This window comes from Dipteris shenzhenensis, chromosome 10 (assembly GCF_047967505.1).
Source record: "Dipteris shenzhenensis isolate YYH24624 ecotype China chromosome 10, Dip_SZ_1.0, whole genome shotgun sequence".
Lineage (NCBI taxonomy): Eukaryota > Viridiplantae > Streptophyta > Polypodiopsida > Gleicheniales > Dipteridaceae > Dipteris > Dipteris shenzhenensis.
In genome coordinates, this window is record NC_141605.1 from 1,433,265 (window position 1) to 1,447,961 (window position 14,697).

At 42.0% G+C, this 14,697-nt stretch overlaps 1 protein-coding gene across 1 annotated transcript in view; it reads right to left on the bottom strand.

Moving 5' to 3' along the window:
• LOC147897245 (uncharacterized) overlaps positions 1 to 14,697 on the bottom strand; it is a 66,751-nt gene that overhangs the window by 15,008 nt on the left and 37,046 nt on the right. Inside the window, exons 3-5 of the mRNA XM_087380833.1 lie at positions 8,883 to 8,969; positions 3,500 to 3,646; positions 3,339 to 3,365 (exon numbers count right to left, since the gene is read on the bottom strand). Coding sequence (XP_087236959.1) covers positions 3,339 to 3,365; positions 3,500 to 3,646; positions 8,883 to 8,969 — 261 coding nt within the window. The remainder of the gene's footprint in view (positions 1 to 3,338; positions 3,366 to 3,499; positions 3,647 to 8,882; positions 8,970 to 14,697) is intronic.

A 14,697-nucleotide genomic window follows, 5' to 3' on the forward strand; every position in this document is an offset into this window, starting at 1 on the left:
AAAAACAGTTCAGCATACCCATGTCTTTGCGCACAGACTTGGCTGCCTCAACTAGATGTCTGTTCTTCCTTTCTACTTTTTATTTTTCCAAGAAAGAGATTTCTATTAAGTATTAAAAAAATCCACAAGAGCTAGCTGAGAGTGGAAATACACCATGCATAGCATGAACAAAAAAAACCTCAATACAAACTGGAAAGAAACCAAGGAAGAGGCTGAAAATGCTACCTCAATCCTGCTATAGACTCTGAGAAGAAAGGAGAGCCCCCCCATTCCCTAAGAAAAATATCCCTTCGGGCGAAGGCTGCCCGGGAGGAACTCTGCATGGTCGACCAACTGGCCATCAAAGTATGTATGGTATCAGTCCACTACTGGCCATGGTGTGAGAGGGATGGACCTGAGATCCATCCAATGCCTCTGTGCATCTAGCTCTCCAGATATGCCATGCTGCAATACTTGCCAGTATCTCCCACGAGGTATCCACAACAGCATGTACAGGTCTGAAGGTCCCTTTCTACTATGGCTAGACCCAAGAGCAAAAATGCAATTTCACAAGCAGGAGATAAACATGATGGATAGGTATGAAATGCAAAAATATTTTGGGATAGATATATCAATGTTTAAAAGACATTTAATTTGCAAAATAAGAACCAGCTCATGTGATCTAGAGGTGGAGAGGGGTAGATGGGCACAGCACAAGATCCCAATGGAAGAAAGGATATGTAAAATCTGACCTGCAAGGGAGGTAGAAGATGAGTGACGCATGCTTTTAAAATGCCGAGCATATGCACACATCAGAGAAACGTATAATGGCAGCGGAGTATTTGAAAAATCTACTGGAATAGTCAGCCTAGAAACTTTAAAGCTACCTAAAATAAGTCCTGGAGCACTACAACAAAGTCATTGGGCTAGCACACAAAATAGCCCAACAAATACTCACGACATAGAAAGTGTTGTAGAGATTTCTTTTCAATGAATGTAATGGGCCACTATTGAGTTCAATAGTGGTCACCAGTCCCATAGATCCCAAAGGGTCTCAAGAGGACTTTAATACAGTCATATCACAGTAGTCCATTCTATTGAGGAGTGTAGGCAATGGTAGCAAACTATTACTGATGCCACTCTTCCTACAAAATTATAGCTTTTGTATTGATCTCACTGTCATATCTCAAAGCTTTGATCAAACTTATTTTCTCAACAAGAGCCGTGAATTGAAAAATTTGAGAAAATATGCATGATTTCTCGCTCAAGAAATCACCCAAATCTTTCTGGAATAGTCATCTATGAAACTTATGATCTATTTCTTTCCACCAAAAGTGAAGATCACGACCTTTGTTTTGCCAAGGTTTGAACTTCATATCCTGGTTGTTACAAAATGCTTCTAAAGCTGCAATTCTTTCTGTAAACCCTTTTCTATGTTTGAGATCAACATCGTGTCATAGGTACAGAGCAAGATGAAAATGAGAGCTTTTGCCACTGCTGAAACCAACCATTCTAGAATGTCCTCAACAGATACCAACTTGTTAGTGTGGCCAAAAGAGGGGGAGGATAAAACATACCCTTGCTTCACATTGACAATGCTACTAACCTCTTCCAACATCCCTTGTGTAGTGCCAATGACTCTTGTATTAGGCCATGACGACCCAGATGACATGTTTCTAACAATTAATTCTTGGAGTCATGAATGACGCAAGCTTGCAGTACTCAAAGGCCTTCCAAAAATCAACAAAAAAACAGCATACTTCTTATTTCTGTGTCTAGACTCCAATCCAGATAATGACATTGATGATGCAGGCTGTGGGAAATCCTTTGCAGAAGGCCTCATTGAAAAGCTTAGCCAGGATAGGTGGAATTGTTTCCCGGCTTGATCATCCTGGTGATCCTTGGTTTTGCCATTATATGGTGAAAAGTATCAAGCTAGTGGCATGCGGCATGTCAATGATGTCTGGCATGGGCTGCTTACAACGAGAGTGTCATTCATTCCAAAGATCTAGGATGGCCCCGGCATCCTCTTCTCCAAGAGTTTTTTCCATAGCTCTGGAATTACTGCTATAGAGAATGCTTAAGTGCTCTTGCTTTGTCGAACAGAATGTGTTGTTTCTTGTACCTCACTAAGTGTTGGTACTCTTTCCCATTTTGTTCCTTGTCTGAGTGTCCTAGCTTGGTCTTGGAGTGCCAGATTTGCATAAGCTCTTTGCACTCTACTCTGTTTAGTTTGTCTATAGTTCCCCATCTCGTCTTCTTTACTATTGAAGGTGTCTGTACGTGAGATTGGTCCTCTTTCCTGCATGGACTTGCTACCTTGTAATATATGTTCTATCTTGAATGAAATTGCATGTATAGTCGCATGACGCATCCTTCATACCAATAGTCCACCAATCCTAGACTTTAATGCATTCTATAATCTGACCTGTTCCTAGACTTGGAGGTCACCTTACATTCCATTTATTCTGTTATCTTCTTCCATTTTAGTCACAATCATCTCATTGATTGTAGAAATGAGCTGTGATCATGGAGAGGTACTGTATTTCTATTTTATTCCTCTTATCACCTGATGCCTTTCTGTGCTTTCCAAACAGCTCACCTGTCATCTTTAAAAACTTCAAAACTACCTCCTTGCTTTCTTGCTATAATAGGAAACTTTCGCCTCGGAGGTCCAGACAATGCTGATCTCCTCTGGTATGTCTTCTCAAACAGTACAAGCATAGGTGCTCAGGAAAAAAATACATAGGATATTGCACTTGAATCACTGCCTATTAGCTGGCTTCCGGTGATGATGCCTCAAAAGTCTTCATCTGTGGACCTGTACCATTATGTCACTTATGCAATTGTCCTCTCGTTTGCACCTGCAATGCACAGAACTGACCCCCAAGCTAGCTTACCCAGCTTGGAGGAAGTTTCTGCTCTCCAGGACAAGCTACGATGGACAAAAGGCTAAGCAGCTAGCTGGCCTGAGCCAAATGTTGAGTAGAAAGGTGGGCCAAGTGAACTGGAGCAGGGGCTTTTGGGAGGGGGGGAGCGGGGGGGGAAAAGGGATGGCACGGGGGGGGGGGGGGGGGGGATGTGGCTGGGGGGTTGTAAAAGGTTTTAATCCAAACTTGTCAGTACATATATTAAAAAATAATTGATATAGTACGTAACAATGCCTTTTAAAAAATGTGTATGCAATCTCTTCAAACTCGTTTTGTTTATAAGTATCATGGCAATTAAAATTATTGAATGAAATAGCCTTCAATCTTGGATTTTACAATAACTACAAGCATCCTACCAAAAATGGTTTGTAAGAAATAATCTGAGCAAATTCAAAACATAAGCTTTTAGTGTGTGTTACTGCAAATTACCGTAGAAGAAAGCTTTCCTGATTTCACCTGCATGACCATAAAGGACTCAGTCTTAATTCTTCAAAGAACATCAAGAACATCTATAAAGAGAATCTTTATATCCACAAATTTATCATAAACTCTAATATCAAATCCTTTGCAAAAATATTATAAGTCTATACCTCTTCTTGAAATTGAACATCGACAAACGTGGTCCCTGCCTGTACGTTCAGAGAACCGCCTTTCCTAAAAGCATCTACGCTTGATAATGTGTAGCTCTTTGGAAGAACTCCAAGAGCATAAGCAACTAGAAAATGTCCTGCCTCATGCTTCAACCATGAAAGACATACATAAAGAAATATCAGCAAAATTATGCAGGAATACAGCTTATGTACAGAATAGCTTGAGGTCATCCTCCTTCCTATCCTGCCTGCGCATTACAAGTCCCTATAATTCTCCCTGCCTCCCCCCCCCCTCTCGCTCTCTCTCCTCGTTGACTGAACAGGTATTTCACCATTGGCCTTTCTGCCAACAAATTATAAATCTCCACAAGGTTGCTGAAATGAATCCAACAAGAAACAATGCAAGTGGTACAAAGCAATCGTCACTTTTGAGGAAAGATGTATCCGATATCTTTGATAGAGACCTTGTAATGCATAAATGCTGGATTAAATATGGCATGAACCGAAAGGAAACATAACATTCCACAAAAGAGAGATCAACCCCATATTGACAGAGAACAGACCCCAATCTTCATCAACAAAGAACTTACATAGATGCAAATTGAACACTGAAAGGAGGCAGTAGAAGGGTGATGGAGGCAAGGGAAAAAGGGAAATGGGCAGTATACAGCGATGGCAGAGTGATCATCTAGGAGCAGACACCCCCCCCTCAAATAGAGGTATTCATATTCAATGAGAGACCTGCACCGATGGAGGAATTTGTGGATCAAATCGACTGGCAACTCTTTTTCTGCTCACCCCTCCAAACACATCTCAGAGTCATGAGTAGAGTTCCTCCACAAATGTTGGATTATGCCAAGAAAGCTCAAGAAGAGGATAGTTGTTATTGTTTTTTCTATGAGGACATCCAGAGATAAGAGGTCCTACTCATGGGGGACTTCCATGCTTGGACTACGGACATGCAAGCAGAGTCCTTAGAATTCCAGGAGAATGTTATGATCTTCCCCACTAGCGAGGATTCAGACACAGGCCAAAGGACACACACAACAAGTCTATAGTTGCACATATGGAAAACAATTGCTAGACATGTGTACCACCATGAGATTATCAGTTATAACACATTACAGAGATGGCCAGGGTTAGAGGCCAATACATGTTGCCAACACGGAGGTGGGGGGGCCACAATGTAGTGGACTACAACATGAGATTCCCTGTCAACACATCATAGATCTTTGAACTCATAGTACACCCCCTGATTAATTAGTCCCCAACCTTTACAAGATATACACAAGATGACCTCATCCACATATTACAAGTACAATTCCAATCACTCTCTAGACCACAGCTATGCCCTCCTAAAGCACACAGATATCCAATTAGATATAGATGCCAAAGCCTCCTTCCCATGTTGCAACACTGCACTCATTCGCAGAACCATTGGTAAGTCACTCTAATGGTATGCTCCCAAAGCAGTTGGTAGATGATGAATACAAAGCACTTAGGCAATGCTGGTACTCTAAGACCAAACAAGAACAGCCTGACAAGGAAAATACCAGCAAAGAGTATCAATGCTTGGTACAGCACAAGAAGTCACAGTTCCTTGTCTGCCATGATCAGGAGCTCTTCAGCATCCTATATAGCAACAACTCCAAAGAATTTTTGTTGAAATTCCTAGAAAGAAGATCATCCTATCCTATCTATGATCCTAGCCCTTGGAAATCCTATAATGATACACTAGCCCCCATCAAACCCAACTCAATCTAGAGGACAGCCCTTGCCCAACCACTTCTATGCTCTCACCACAACCCATCTAAAAGAAGTCATCGAGAAGTTGCAAAACAGACTAAGGATCAGGAGGACCTTCGAGTAAACTCCTTACTCATGGGTGGGCAGTGAGCTTCATGCATAACCAAGCTCATGGGTGGGGAGTGGTTGCCCCATGCATAACCAAGCTCTTCAAAAGTTCCACGCAAAGACTTTCCCACCTTCTGGACCAAGAATGTTAAAATATCCATTTACAAGGTAGAAGATCCTGTGGATGCAGGCAACTAACGGACTATCACGGCTAGCCACTTGATGAACAAAGTATACAATTAACCTCTTGACATATACATCAGTGAGTCCACTGGGAGCACAAACATGTGAGCAAGTGAGCAGGTAGGTTTCCAAATGAGAATGGTCCATACTAGACCACATGTTAATAAAGCTATCCACATAAAATATAAAGAGAAAAGTTGTAGATTGACATTCTAAATTTGTGAGAGTACTAAGCTGCTTAGGGGAGGGAGAGTGGCTCAATATCAATGCATACAGGGGGGGGAGGCTGTTGGAATCGGAGTCCTAGTGTGTGTGGTCCTAGAGTCCTAGGAGTGTCCTACAATTATGTGAGTGTGAAGAGTCTTGAGGCCACTTGTGCCACCTCATGTGGTAGATGTGATTCCTCACCTAGATTATAGGATCTAGATTCTCTTGTGTGTGACCTCATCTATGAGGTGTCTGTAAGGCTTGACCAGCCTATAAAAGAGGCTATGTACTTGCTATGATTATCAATCTATCAACATCAGTTTATGCCTCAACTCTTGTCTTCAATCATGTGATCAAGTCTCTCACCCTCTCCTCATTTCCATCAAATGGTATCAGAGCAGGTCTTCCCTGACTGAGCCTTACCTCTCGCAATGAAGCGTCCTGCCCATCCTTCACCACTCTTCCGCTTGCCCATCCGTCGTCGTCACTCTGCTGCGACAAACTGAGCTCCTTCCGCTGCGCCACTCTGCTCGTTCTCTACTCGCCACTCTGCTTGTCATCTGCTGCACCTCTCTACCCACGCAGCTGCTCCTGCTGCCCATGCTTCTCCTGTTGCCCACGCAGCTCACCATTCTGCCCGAACACCTGCTGGTCCGACCTGCCGGATTCGAACCTGCTGCTCCCATGCTGCTTCTAGTTGCCCACGCAACTGGTTGCCCACGTAGCTAGACCTGCCACGGCGCCAGCCATGGAGCTGACTTGGTGATTGACGATCTGAGGGCTGTGGCCATCGACTCGCACAACAGACCTGAGTTGTTGCTCTACGCTGCATCCTGAGTACTACCGTAACTCGTCATCTTTGGTTGAGCGCAACAACTCGTCACCTGCCCGACATATCCTTTGAAGCTGCATCGCTTATCTGCAGCTGTTCATTGCGTATCTCTTGGGCTGATCTAATGATGTTCCTCTTTCTTTTGGAACTACGCTGTTGATCTTCTTCGTTCGCCTCTCCACATGAGCTCCATTGACCAGCAAACAGTCCGTTTGAGATATTCTACGTTTTTGAAGATTTTTGCCTCATTTTGGGTGAATTTGTTGGGGCTTTTATGATCTGAAGCTCCCCTAGTGTTGCTAGAACACTATGCTCTAGGAAATTTTGAAAAGCCCCGATTTTCTGCAAACCCTAATTTTTGCAGCAACCCTAACCCTAAAATTTAGCGCTTTTCTGTTTTGTGTCTTCCTTTGGCATAATTGAAGCTTCTACCATGTAAAATTTGGGCCTTTTTTGAAATCTGAGTAAACATTGTAAGGGATTTAGACACTGGCTGTAATAACATCTAAGACCTTCCCACCAATGGATAGCATAAAAAGCTCCTTGCTCATCGAGAAATTCTCAGGGAGCAATTTCCCAACTTGGCAGACAAAACTCCGGCTTCTTCTTATGCGAGAAGGGATATGGAATATCACCAATGGCAAGGAGCCAAAACCCCAAAGTGATGATGCTAGAATCAGTTGGTGGCAGAACCAAAATGATAAAGCAATGGCTATCATTGGCCTAGCTTTAGCTGACAACCTTATCCACCATGTGGATTTTGATAAGACAGCAAACGACGTTTGGGAAAAGTTAGAGAATTTGTTTGGAAATAAGATCAATAATTCCAAAGTATTTCTCAAACAAAAACTCTTCAAGCTCAAGATGAAGGAAACTGAACACTTGAGCAATCTTGGGTCAATTCTCCAACAATTATCTGCCATCCGAGCCATTGTTGAAGATGATGATCAAGTTGCTGTACTTCTCTCCAGTATTGAAGACATTTCCAAGTACAATGAGATCCTTGCTGTCCTAAGAGTCAGCCGCAATATGAGCTTTAAGGATATGGTAGTTCATCTCATTGATGAGGACCATAGGCTTACAGAGAAAGCAGAATCTTCCTTCGAATCTGGCAAAGCATTCTTTCTCAAGAATAAGCCCAAGAAGAACGGAAAACCTCTTAAATGTAATTACTGTCAGAAACTTGGCCATCCAGAGGATCGTTGCTTCAAGAAAATGGCAAAGGTACAAGCCAAAGAACATGCCAATCTGGTTGCGGAACAGAGTGAGGACGAAGACGATGAAGATACACCTTCTGGACCTGAGGAACAAGCCTGCACTGCTGCTATTTCTGATCTATCCCTCCATGAGGTGATAGATGAAGAGTGGGCTTTCTAGAGTCATGTGTGTTAGGTACTCTGCCTTGGGTAGTCCCCCTAAAATGATGTAATAATTTGTCATTTTGTGTGCCTTGTCCTATAAAAGGCTCCACTTACTTCCATGTACCCAGTTAGGAGACAAGGGGGGGTTGTTATGTCTTTCCTTTATCAGGCCTGGCCGAGTTCCGGTGTACTCCCTCGACCTATGAGTTGGTCATGCATCCATGCTCAGATTTGAGTCTCTGATCACGTTGACACCTAAGCCATGAGAGTGCTTGGTTCAACCTCTGAATTATGCTCAGCTGTTAGCCTCTGAGATTGCCTGGGATGCACAGTCTGGATGATGTCATAGTCTCTCACCCTAGCTCCGAGGGGGGGTTTGTTGGAATCGGAGTCCTAGTGTGTGTGGTCCTAGAGTCCTAGGAGTGTCCTACAATTATGTGAGTGTGAAGAGTCTTGAGGCCACTTGTGCCACCTCATGTGGTAGATGTGATTCCTCACCTAGATTATAGGATCTAGATTCTCTTGTGTGTGACCTCATCTATGAGGTGTCTGTAAGGCTTGCCCAGCCTATAAAAGAGGCTATGTATTTGCTGTGATTATCAATCTATCAACATCAGTTTATGCCTCAACTCTTGTCTTCAATCATGTGATCAAGTCTCTCACCCTCTCCTCATTTCCATCAGAGGCATGTGTACATGTACTGCAAAAGATCCAGCTAGCACATGTGATTGCCTCAACCTAACTTGCCCTTCTTTTTCTCGAATTTCTATAAAATCTGATAGCTCTTATCTTTGAGACTACACGGATTCAAAATAAGTCACTGCAATAGCATACAACTCTGCAGTAAATTGGATTGCATAAGTCACTGCAATAGCATACAACTTCGCATTATATTGGATTGCAAAAGTCTTGAAAATGAAAACGTAAAAAGTTGGAACTTGCATACCTGTGCAACCCTGATGCTATATTTTTTGCTCAAAATCCGTCCAGCAGTGTCAAGTAGTAATGCCTCGATTCCTCCACCCGTAGACACCTTCAATACAAGAGGAAGAAGTCATTGAACACACTCCTTGTTGTCTTCCACCGAATACATAAGAACAGACACATAATTAGAGTATCAAACCATTGAGTTGTCTTTTTAATCGACCGGAATGACTTTATTTTCACCTTTACCAAATTGTGCAAAGATACAACAATAAACACACAGCCACTAAGATTTGAGGGTATTCTCAATGTTTGTAGTGACTCTATTCCTCTAGAAAGATTTCATTTTCACTTTGATAAAGTCCAACAAAAGGGATATCGTCCTCACTCTGTTCTGTAGCATGACAAGATTATTCCTTTACATGTTTCCCCAACAGATTAGGCATCATATAAATCCTAGTTGTGGAAAGTTGTGCTTGACTGTTCAAGAAACCCTACCTTGATAACAAGCACGTTCACATCAGAGGGTTTTTTACAAATGTGGGGCTTCCATATGCTAGTTTCATCTAAAAAACACAGTTCCGAAGAATGGAGAAGGGAAGAGAGGGTGAGTGAGAGAGGAAGACTACATGTGCAAGTGTAGGGAAGTGGAGAAGGGAGAAGACTATAGAAAGGTGTAAATTAGAAACCTTGGAAACCATAGCAGCTATTAGTTCATGTGCATGTGTTTTCTACATTGGCAGCCACCTATTTCATATGTATTCAAGTCTTCAGAATTTGATTGAGTGGCATGTGCCCTTGGATACTACCTATCAAGATACTTTCTGACCATTACATAAAGTGTAAGCAAATCATGTAGTTTCTAGGTTTTTGTAGGCTAGATCTCTCTAGAAACTCTACAAACCTTATGACACAGTTGTATCTAGATGTAGTCATTTAGTTTCCAGAATGAGAGATCTAGAAGCTCTGAACTGAGAATCAAGGCATGGGCAAGGTATCCTTGTGAGAAGCCCTGCAGCCCTCCATAATATGTACATTCTCTCCAAGTCTTCTCTTGTTCTTTCACATGGTATCAAAGCCCACAATCTTCCTTTAAGCCTAGATTAAGGTAGAGAAATTTCCTCAGCCTACTTTCCAGCTTCATGGTTGTGAGAAGTCTGGATATATAAATAACTATGTGGTTTGTTGGAGGAGAAAGATGCAATATAAATGAAACGCTTGTTGCAGGAGATTGGAATCATTTTCAACCAGCAATTGGAGAGCTTAATATTGAATCACCATACCAGCCCATACAACAGCATGAGCAATTTGGGAGATGAATGCTCGCGCTTTTTTTGGGGGGGGATCTTGGGCATTACATTAGGATGGCATTATCAAGTCCCCAAGAATTTTGGGAAACATTTCTGAAAAGCAGTCTTCATACTGCTGCTCAAAGTCTCAATGCAAATCGTACCACATGTTATCTTTATGCACTTAGAGTTTGTTTGTATGTTCTTATTTTAGTAGTCTTAGCAACTTGATTCAAAAGAGAATTGTGTAGTGTTGGCGGAGATAGTATCGGGCACAATTTTTGTGCAGAATGTTGGTTTTGACCATTCTTAGCAATCTGTTCTTTAGAAATGCCTCCATTTCTGAAAGTGCTACCTCCACTTTGTACTGACAGACTCTAGAGACTTTGGGTGAGTCACTCTATGTCAAATCCAAGGTAAGTTGCCTCCTCTTTTTTTAACCTCAGGCAAGGTCACAATTTTTAGTCCTCCCATACGTTGATTCTTCCACGCTCACTATAGAGCCCACAACTCCCTATATGAATCTACATGCCACATGTCACAATCTTGAGATCTTTCCTTAATGCACCATTTACCCCTCCCTTGGAATGAATTTTAATCATTTTCCCCTAGGCATATTTCACAATTCGGGCACCTAGACCTCTGGCTTTAGATACATCTAGTCTATGCCATTCACCCTCATTGATGACCTTGGCATTAAGTTCCTTTGACCATATACAATACTAATTATTTACAATTTTCGGTCCTCTAAAAGTAAATTGCCGACTAACCCTTCCAAGCTCATGCTACCTCAGCTTGAGTGTAGCATTCCCTCCCTCTTCAGGCATCAACGTCCCCCATGATGAAATCTGGGAATGCCCTCCGCATCTGATACATGGATTCCCAAGTCATCTTAATAGAGGTAAACCATGTCATGCAAGCAACACCATGAATATTTTCACATTGCGTACTTGCATTGTTCCTTGGTCTAAAATTCTTGTTGGTTTGCATCTTCTATCTCTTGAAACAAAACAACCCTCAATTAGTGAGTGACTAGGGTGCAAGAACCGTTTTAAAGAAAAGAGCACCTTTGGGTGCATCCTAAAAATATAAAATCAATCAAAGGTGGGAACTCTATTAGTTGGACAAATAAACCTTGGTTATCATTAGCAATCAAAAGTTGGAGGCTGAGTAGTTGTGATTGACTTCAAGTTGGAAGGGAGAGACACTCTCTCATCAATATGTATGATTATCATTAGCAAAACAATTGTTGAAGGTTGAGCACTTGGAAGGGAGAGATTTGCTCTCTCATCAACATCTATGCTCCTAACTTAAGAAAAGAATTACATTTTTAAAGAAGTTATCTACTTCCAGAAACTTTACGAAATAAAAATAATACAAATTTAATGACTTGATCAAATAAGTAGAATGGTAAAGATATGGTTTAGGCAAGCCAATAGGACTTGCTCTTCATGGTGCCACTTCCTAAACATATCTAGGTCTTCAAGATCATCAATCCATAGAGTCCCCCGTAATTAGACAAAATAAGTAGGATAACTCAAACAAACCATCTGGGGTGCTAGCTCCTTTAGTAAGCTAACATATTGAGTGTGTAATGCATTAAAAACATGCCTTGAATAAGATTGACTTCTACACTAGAACTTTGAATATGAGTCTACAACTTTGAATTTGGATAATGCATACAAAAAGTTAAATGAGTTTGAGAGGAGGTGACTCACGAGAGGAGGAGAGTTTCATATTTAGTGTATTTAGACCTTGTTCCCCTCATACCCTAGATCTTGAGGGCAATAACATAATAGATATTGAGTTGGCACCCCAAGCACATCTCTTTCTAAAAAGATCCTAAAATTTGGAATGATTGTTCTCATATTGGCTCCAATAAATAGTGTGGAAAGACTTAGAATAAAACATTCGAAAGATAAGAAGGTTCCTCAAAGTGGAGGGTTGCAAATGCAAGCATGAGAAGAAGCTTAAAGAAGAGGAGTTGAAAAAGAAGTTGGAGCCGTGCAAAGAAAGAATAACATAAGACATTTTTGCTATAGAATCTAGTAGGCGAGGAGTTTCGAAACGCCAAGTTACGAAACACATTTCGGAGTTTCGGAAACGTTTAGGGGTAAACCCGAAACGCCTGTCAAAACGTTTCGTCCATAATAGGGTATTTAAATATCTTTTTTTTTTCAAAAAAATAAAATATTTTAGATTATCACCATCAGAAGTCCAATACTTGAAATAAACTCAAACATAGTGCATAGACATATGATATGTCATTTAGAACTTGAAATTGGATGCTTGAAACATATAACTATTTTCTAAATCAGAAAATAAACAGCACATCATTGTAGATTCAAGCATCAATGCCAAATGGTCATATAATATATTTCAGGAATCAGAATTGAAAAAGATACATGGAATCATGAATCATGATGATTCATGACCATGTATCACATGAGTCATGACAAGATATTCACAGCTGAAATGATGCTTAAGCCTAATAGACCCTTGGAGTACTCAATACATTGAAATATGAAAGTAGCAGATACTAAATAGTAGATACTTCTGATCAATCCAAAAAGCTGAATAGAATCAAGTCAAGACTGAACAATGAAGACAAAGATATGTGCTCATGAGTCGAGTCCTCCGTCAATGGTCATATACCTAGATGAATCTAGGAACATTCCCAAACTCATCCTCTAAAAACACAACATAGTGCAGTTTCAATCTCATGATAGTCACTCACAAGGTTGAAAACCATAAACTCCATCACACATGGCAGGGACTAGCTACTATGACATCCCCACTGACGTCATCAGCGCCCAACAATGGGGGTAGACCATAGTATAAAAACATGCTCTCACACATACAAATCCATACACTCATGAGTGACTGAGTCTCCCTCAACATCCCCGTCATCTTCCTCATCGTCGCTCTCACTAGCAAAAGATGACTCCTCACATGTGTCAGACTCATCATCTGTTGCAGGTGGTGCATGTCAGAATTATAGATATAATTCAGCAGTGACCAATGTAATTTAATAAGCTAGTTAGGGGCACTTTTCCCTCTTTAAGAGGTTTTTCCCCCTAACCGCAATTAGTTCACTAACTATGGTTAGTGACTACTAAGGTTTTGTCACTAGGACAAAACCTTATCTCTCACTCTTTGAGTTGTACTCTTTACACTCTTCTATTGCAACTCAGCTCTCAAGCTTTCAGCTCTCCACCTCACTCTCTCTTGCTCTCTCTCTCTCCGCAAACTCTCACATTTGGTATCAGAGCAGGCTGATCCTGCTCCTTACTCCTTCCTCGTTGAGCTCTTGCCTCCAACCCAAGCTCCTTGTGCCCGTAGAGTTCGTGAACCTGCTGCTTCATCCTGCCGTCCGTACCAACTCGAAGTTTGACCCGTCCCGGCTACTTGCCGTACTGTACCCTGTCGTACTGCTCCTGCGTCGTTCGTACAAGCGAAGCAACCAACGATCGTACACCCGAACGGACTGACGGTCCGTACAGTTCCTGCGCCGTACAGATCTGCAACACGCGTGGTCGTCGTACAGCTCATCGTCCGTACAAGTGCCGTACAATCCGTCGCCAGATTGTACGGTTCGCCGTACAGTCCCGTACCTGCACGTACGGTTCGCTGTCAACGTCTGTACCTGCGCGTACAAGCCGTACAGTGGGTCGTCATCCCTGCTTCCGACATAAAAACAGCCTTCTTAAATGGAGACTTGCTGGAAGAGGTGTATGTCAAACAACCTCCAGGCTTTGAAATTACAGCAAATGCACTTCAAGTATGCAAGCTAAACAAAGCTTTATATAGGCTCAAACAGGCCCCTCGTGCATGGTATGCCAAGATTCATGCCTTTTTGACCAGCAAGGTGCTGCACAATAGTCCTACTAAGAGCACCCTCTACATCAAGATGGATGGGGGGGAAATTTTAGTCATCCTTCTTTATGTCGATGACTTACTGCTCACAGGGTCCAATGAAGACAAAATTGCAGATTTCAAAGCTGATTTGCAGACCAACTTTGACATGTCAGATTTGGGGCTGCTTCACTTTTATTTGGGGATCGAATTCTCTCATGAGACACGTGGCACTGTTATGTCTCAGTCCAAGTATGTGCAGAAACTCTTGGACAGATTTAACATGCATGATTGTAAGCCCATAGCCACTCCCATGGAGCCGGGGCTGAAACTCACAATGCATGATGCGGGAGAATTAGTTGATGCCACACTTTACAGTCAGGCTGTTGGATGCCTCATATATCTCTGCAACACTAGACCTGATATTCAGTTTGCAGTATCTTAGGTGAGCAGGTACATGCACAGCCCAAAAACTATGCATTGGCAGGCAGTTAAGCGCATCTTCCGTTATTTGCAGGGCACGAAGGCTTTTGGCTTGCTATTTCCCACGGGGAGTGACTTGCAAATGCATGCCTGCAGTGATTCAGATTGGGCTGGTGATTATGACACTAGGCAGTCCACTAGTGGCAATTGTTTCTTTTTGGGTAAATCTTGCATTTCCTGGCTAAGCAAGAAACAATCTACAGTGGCTAC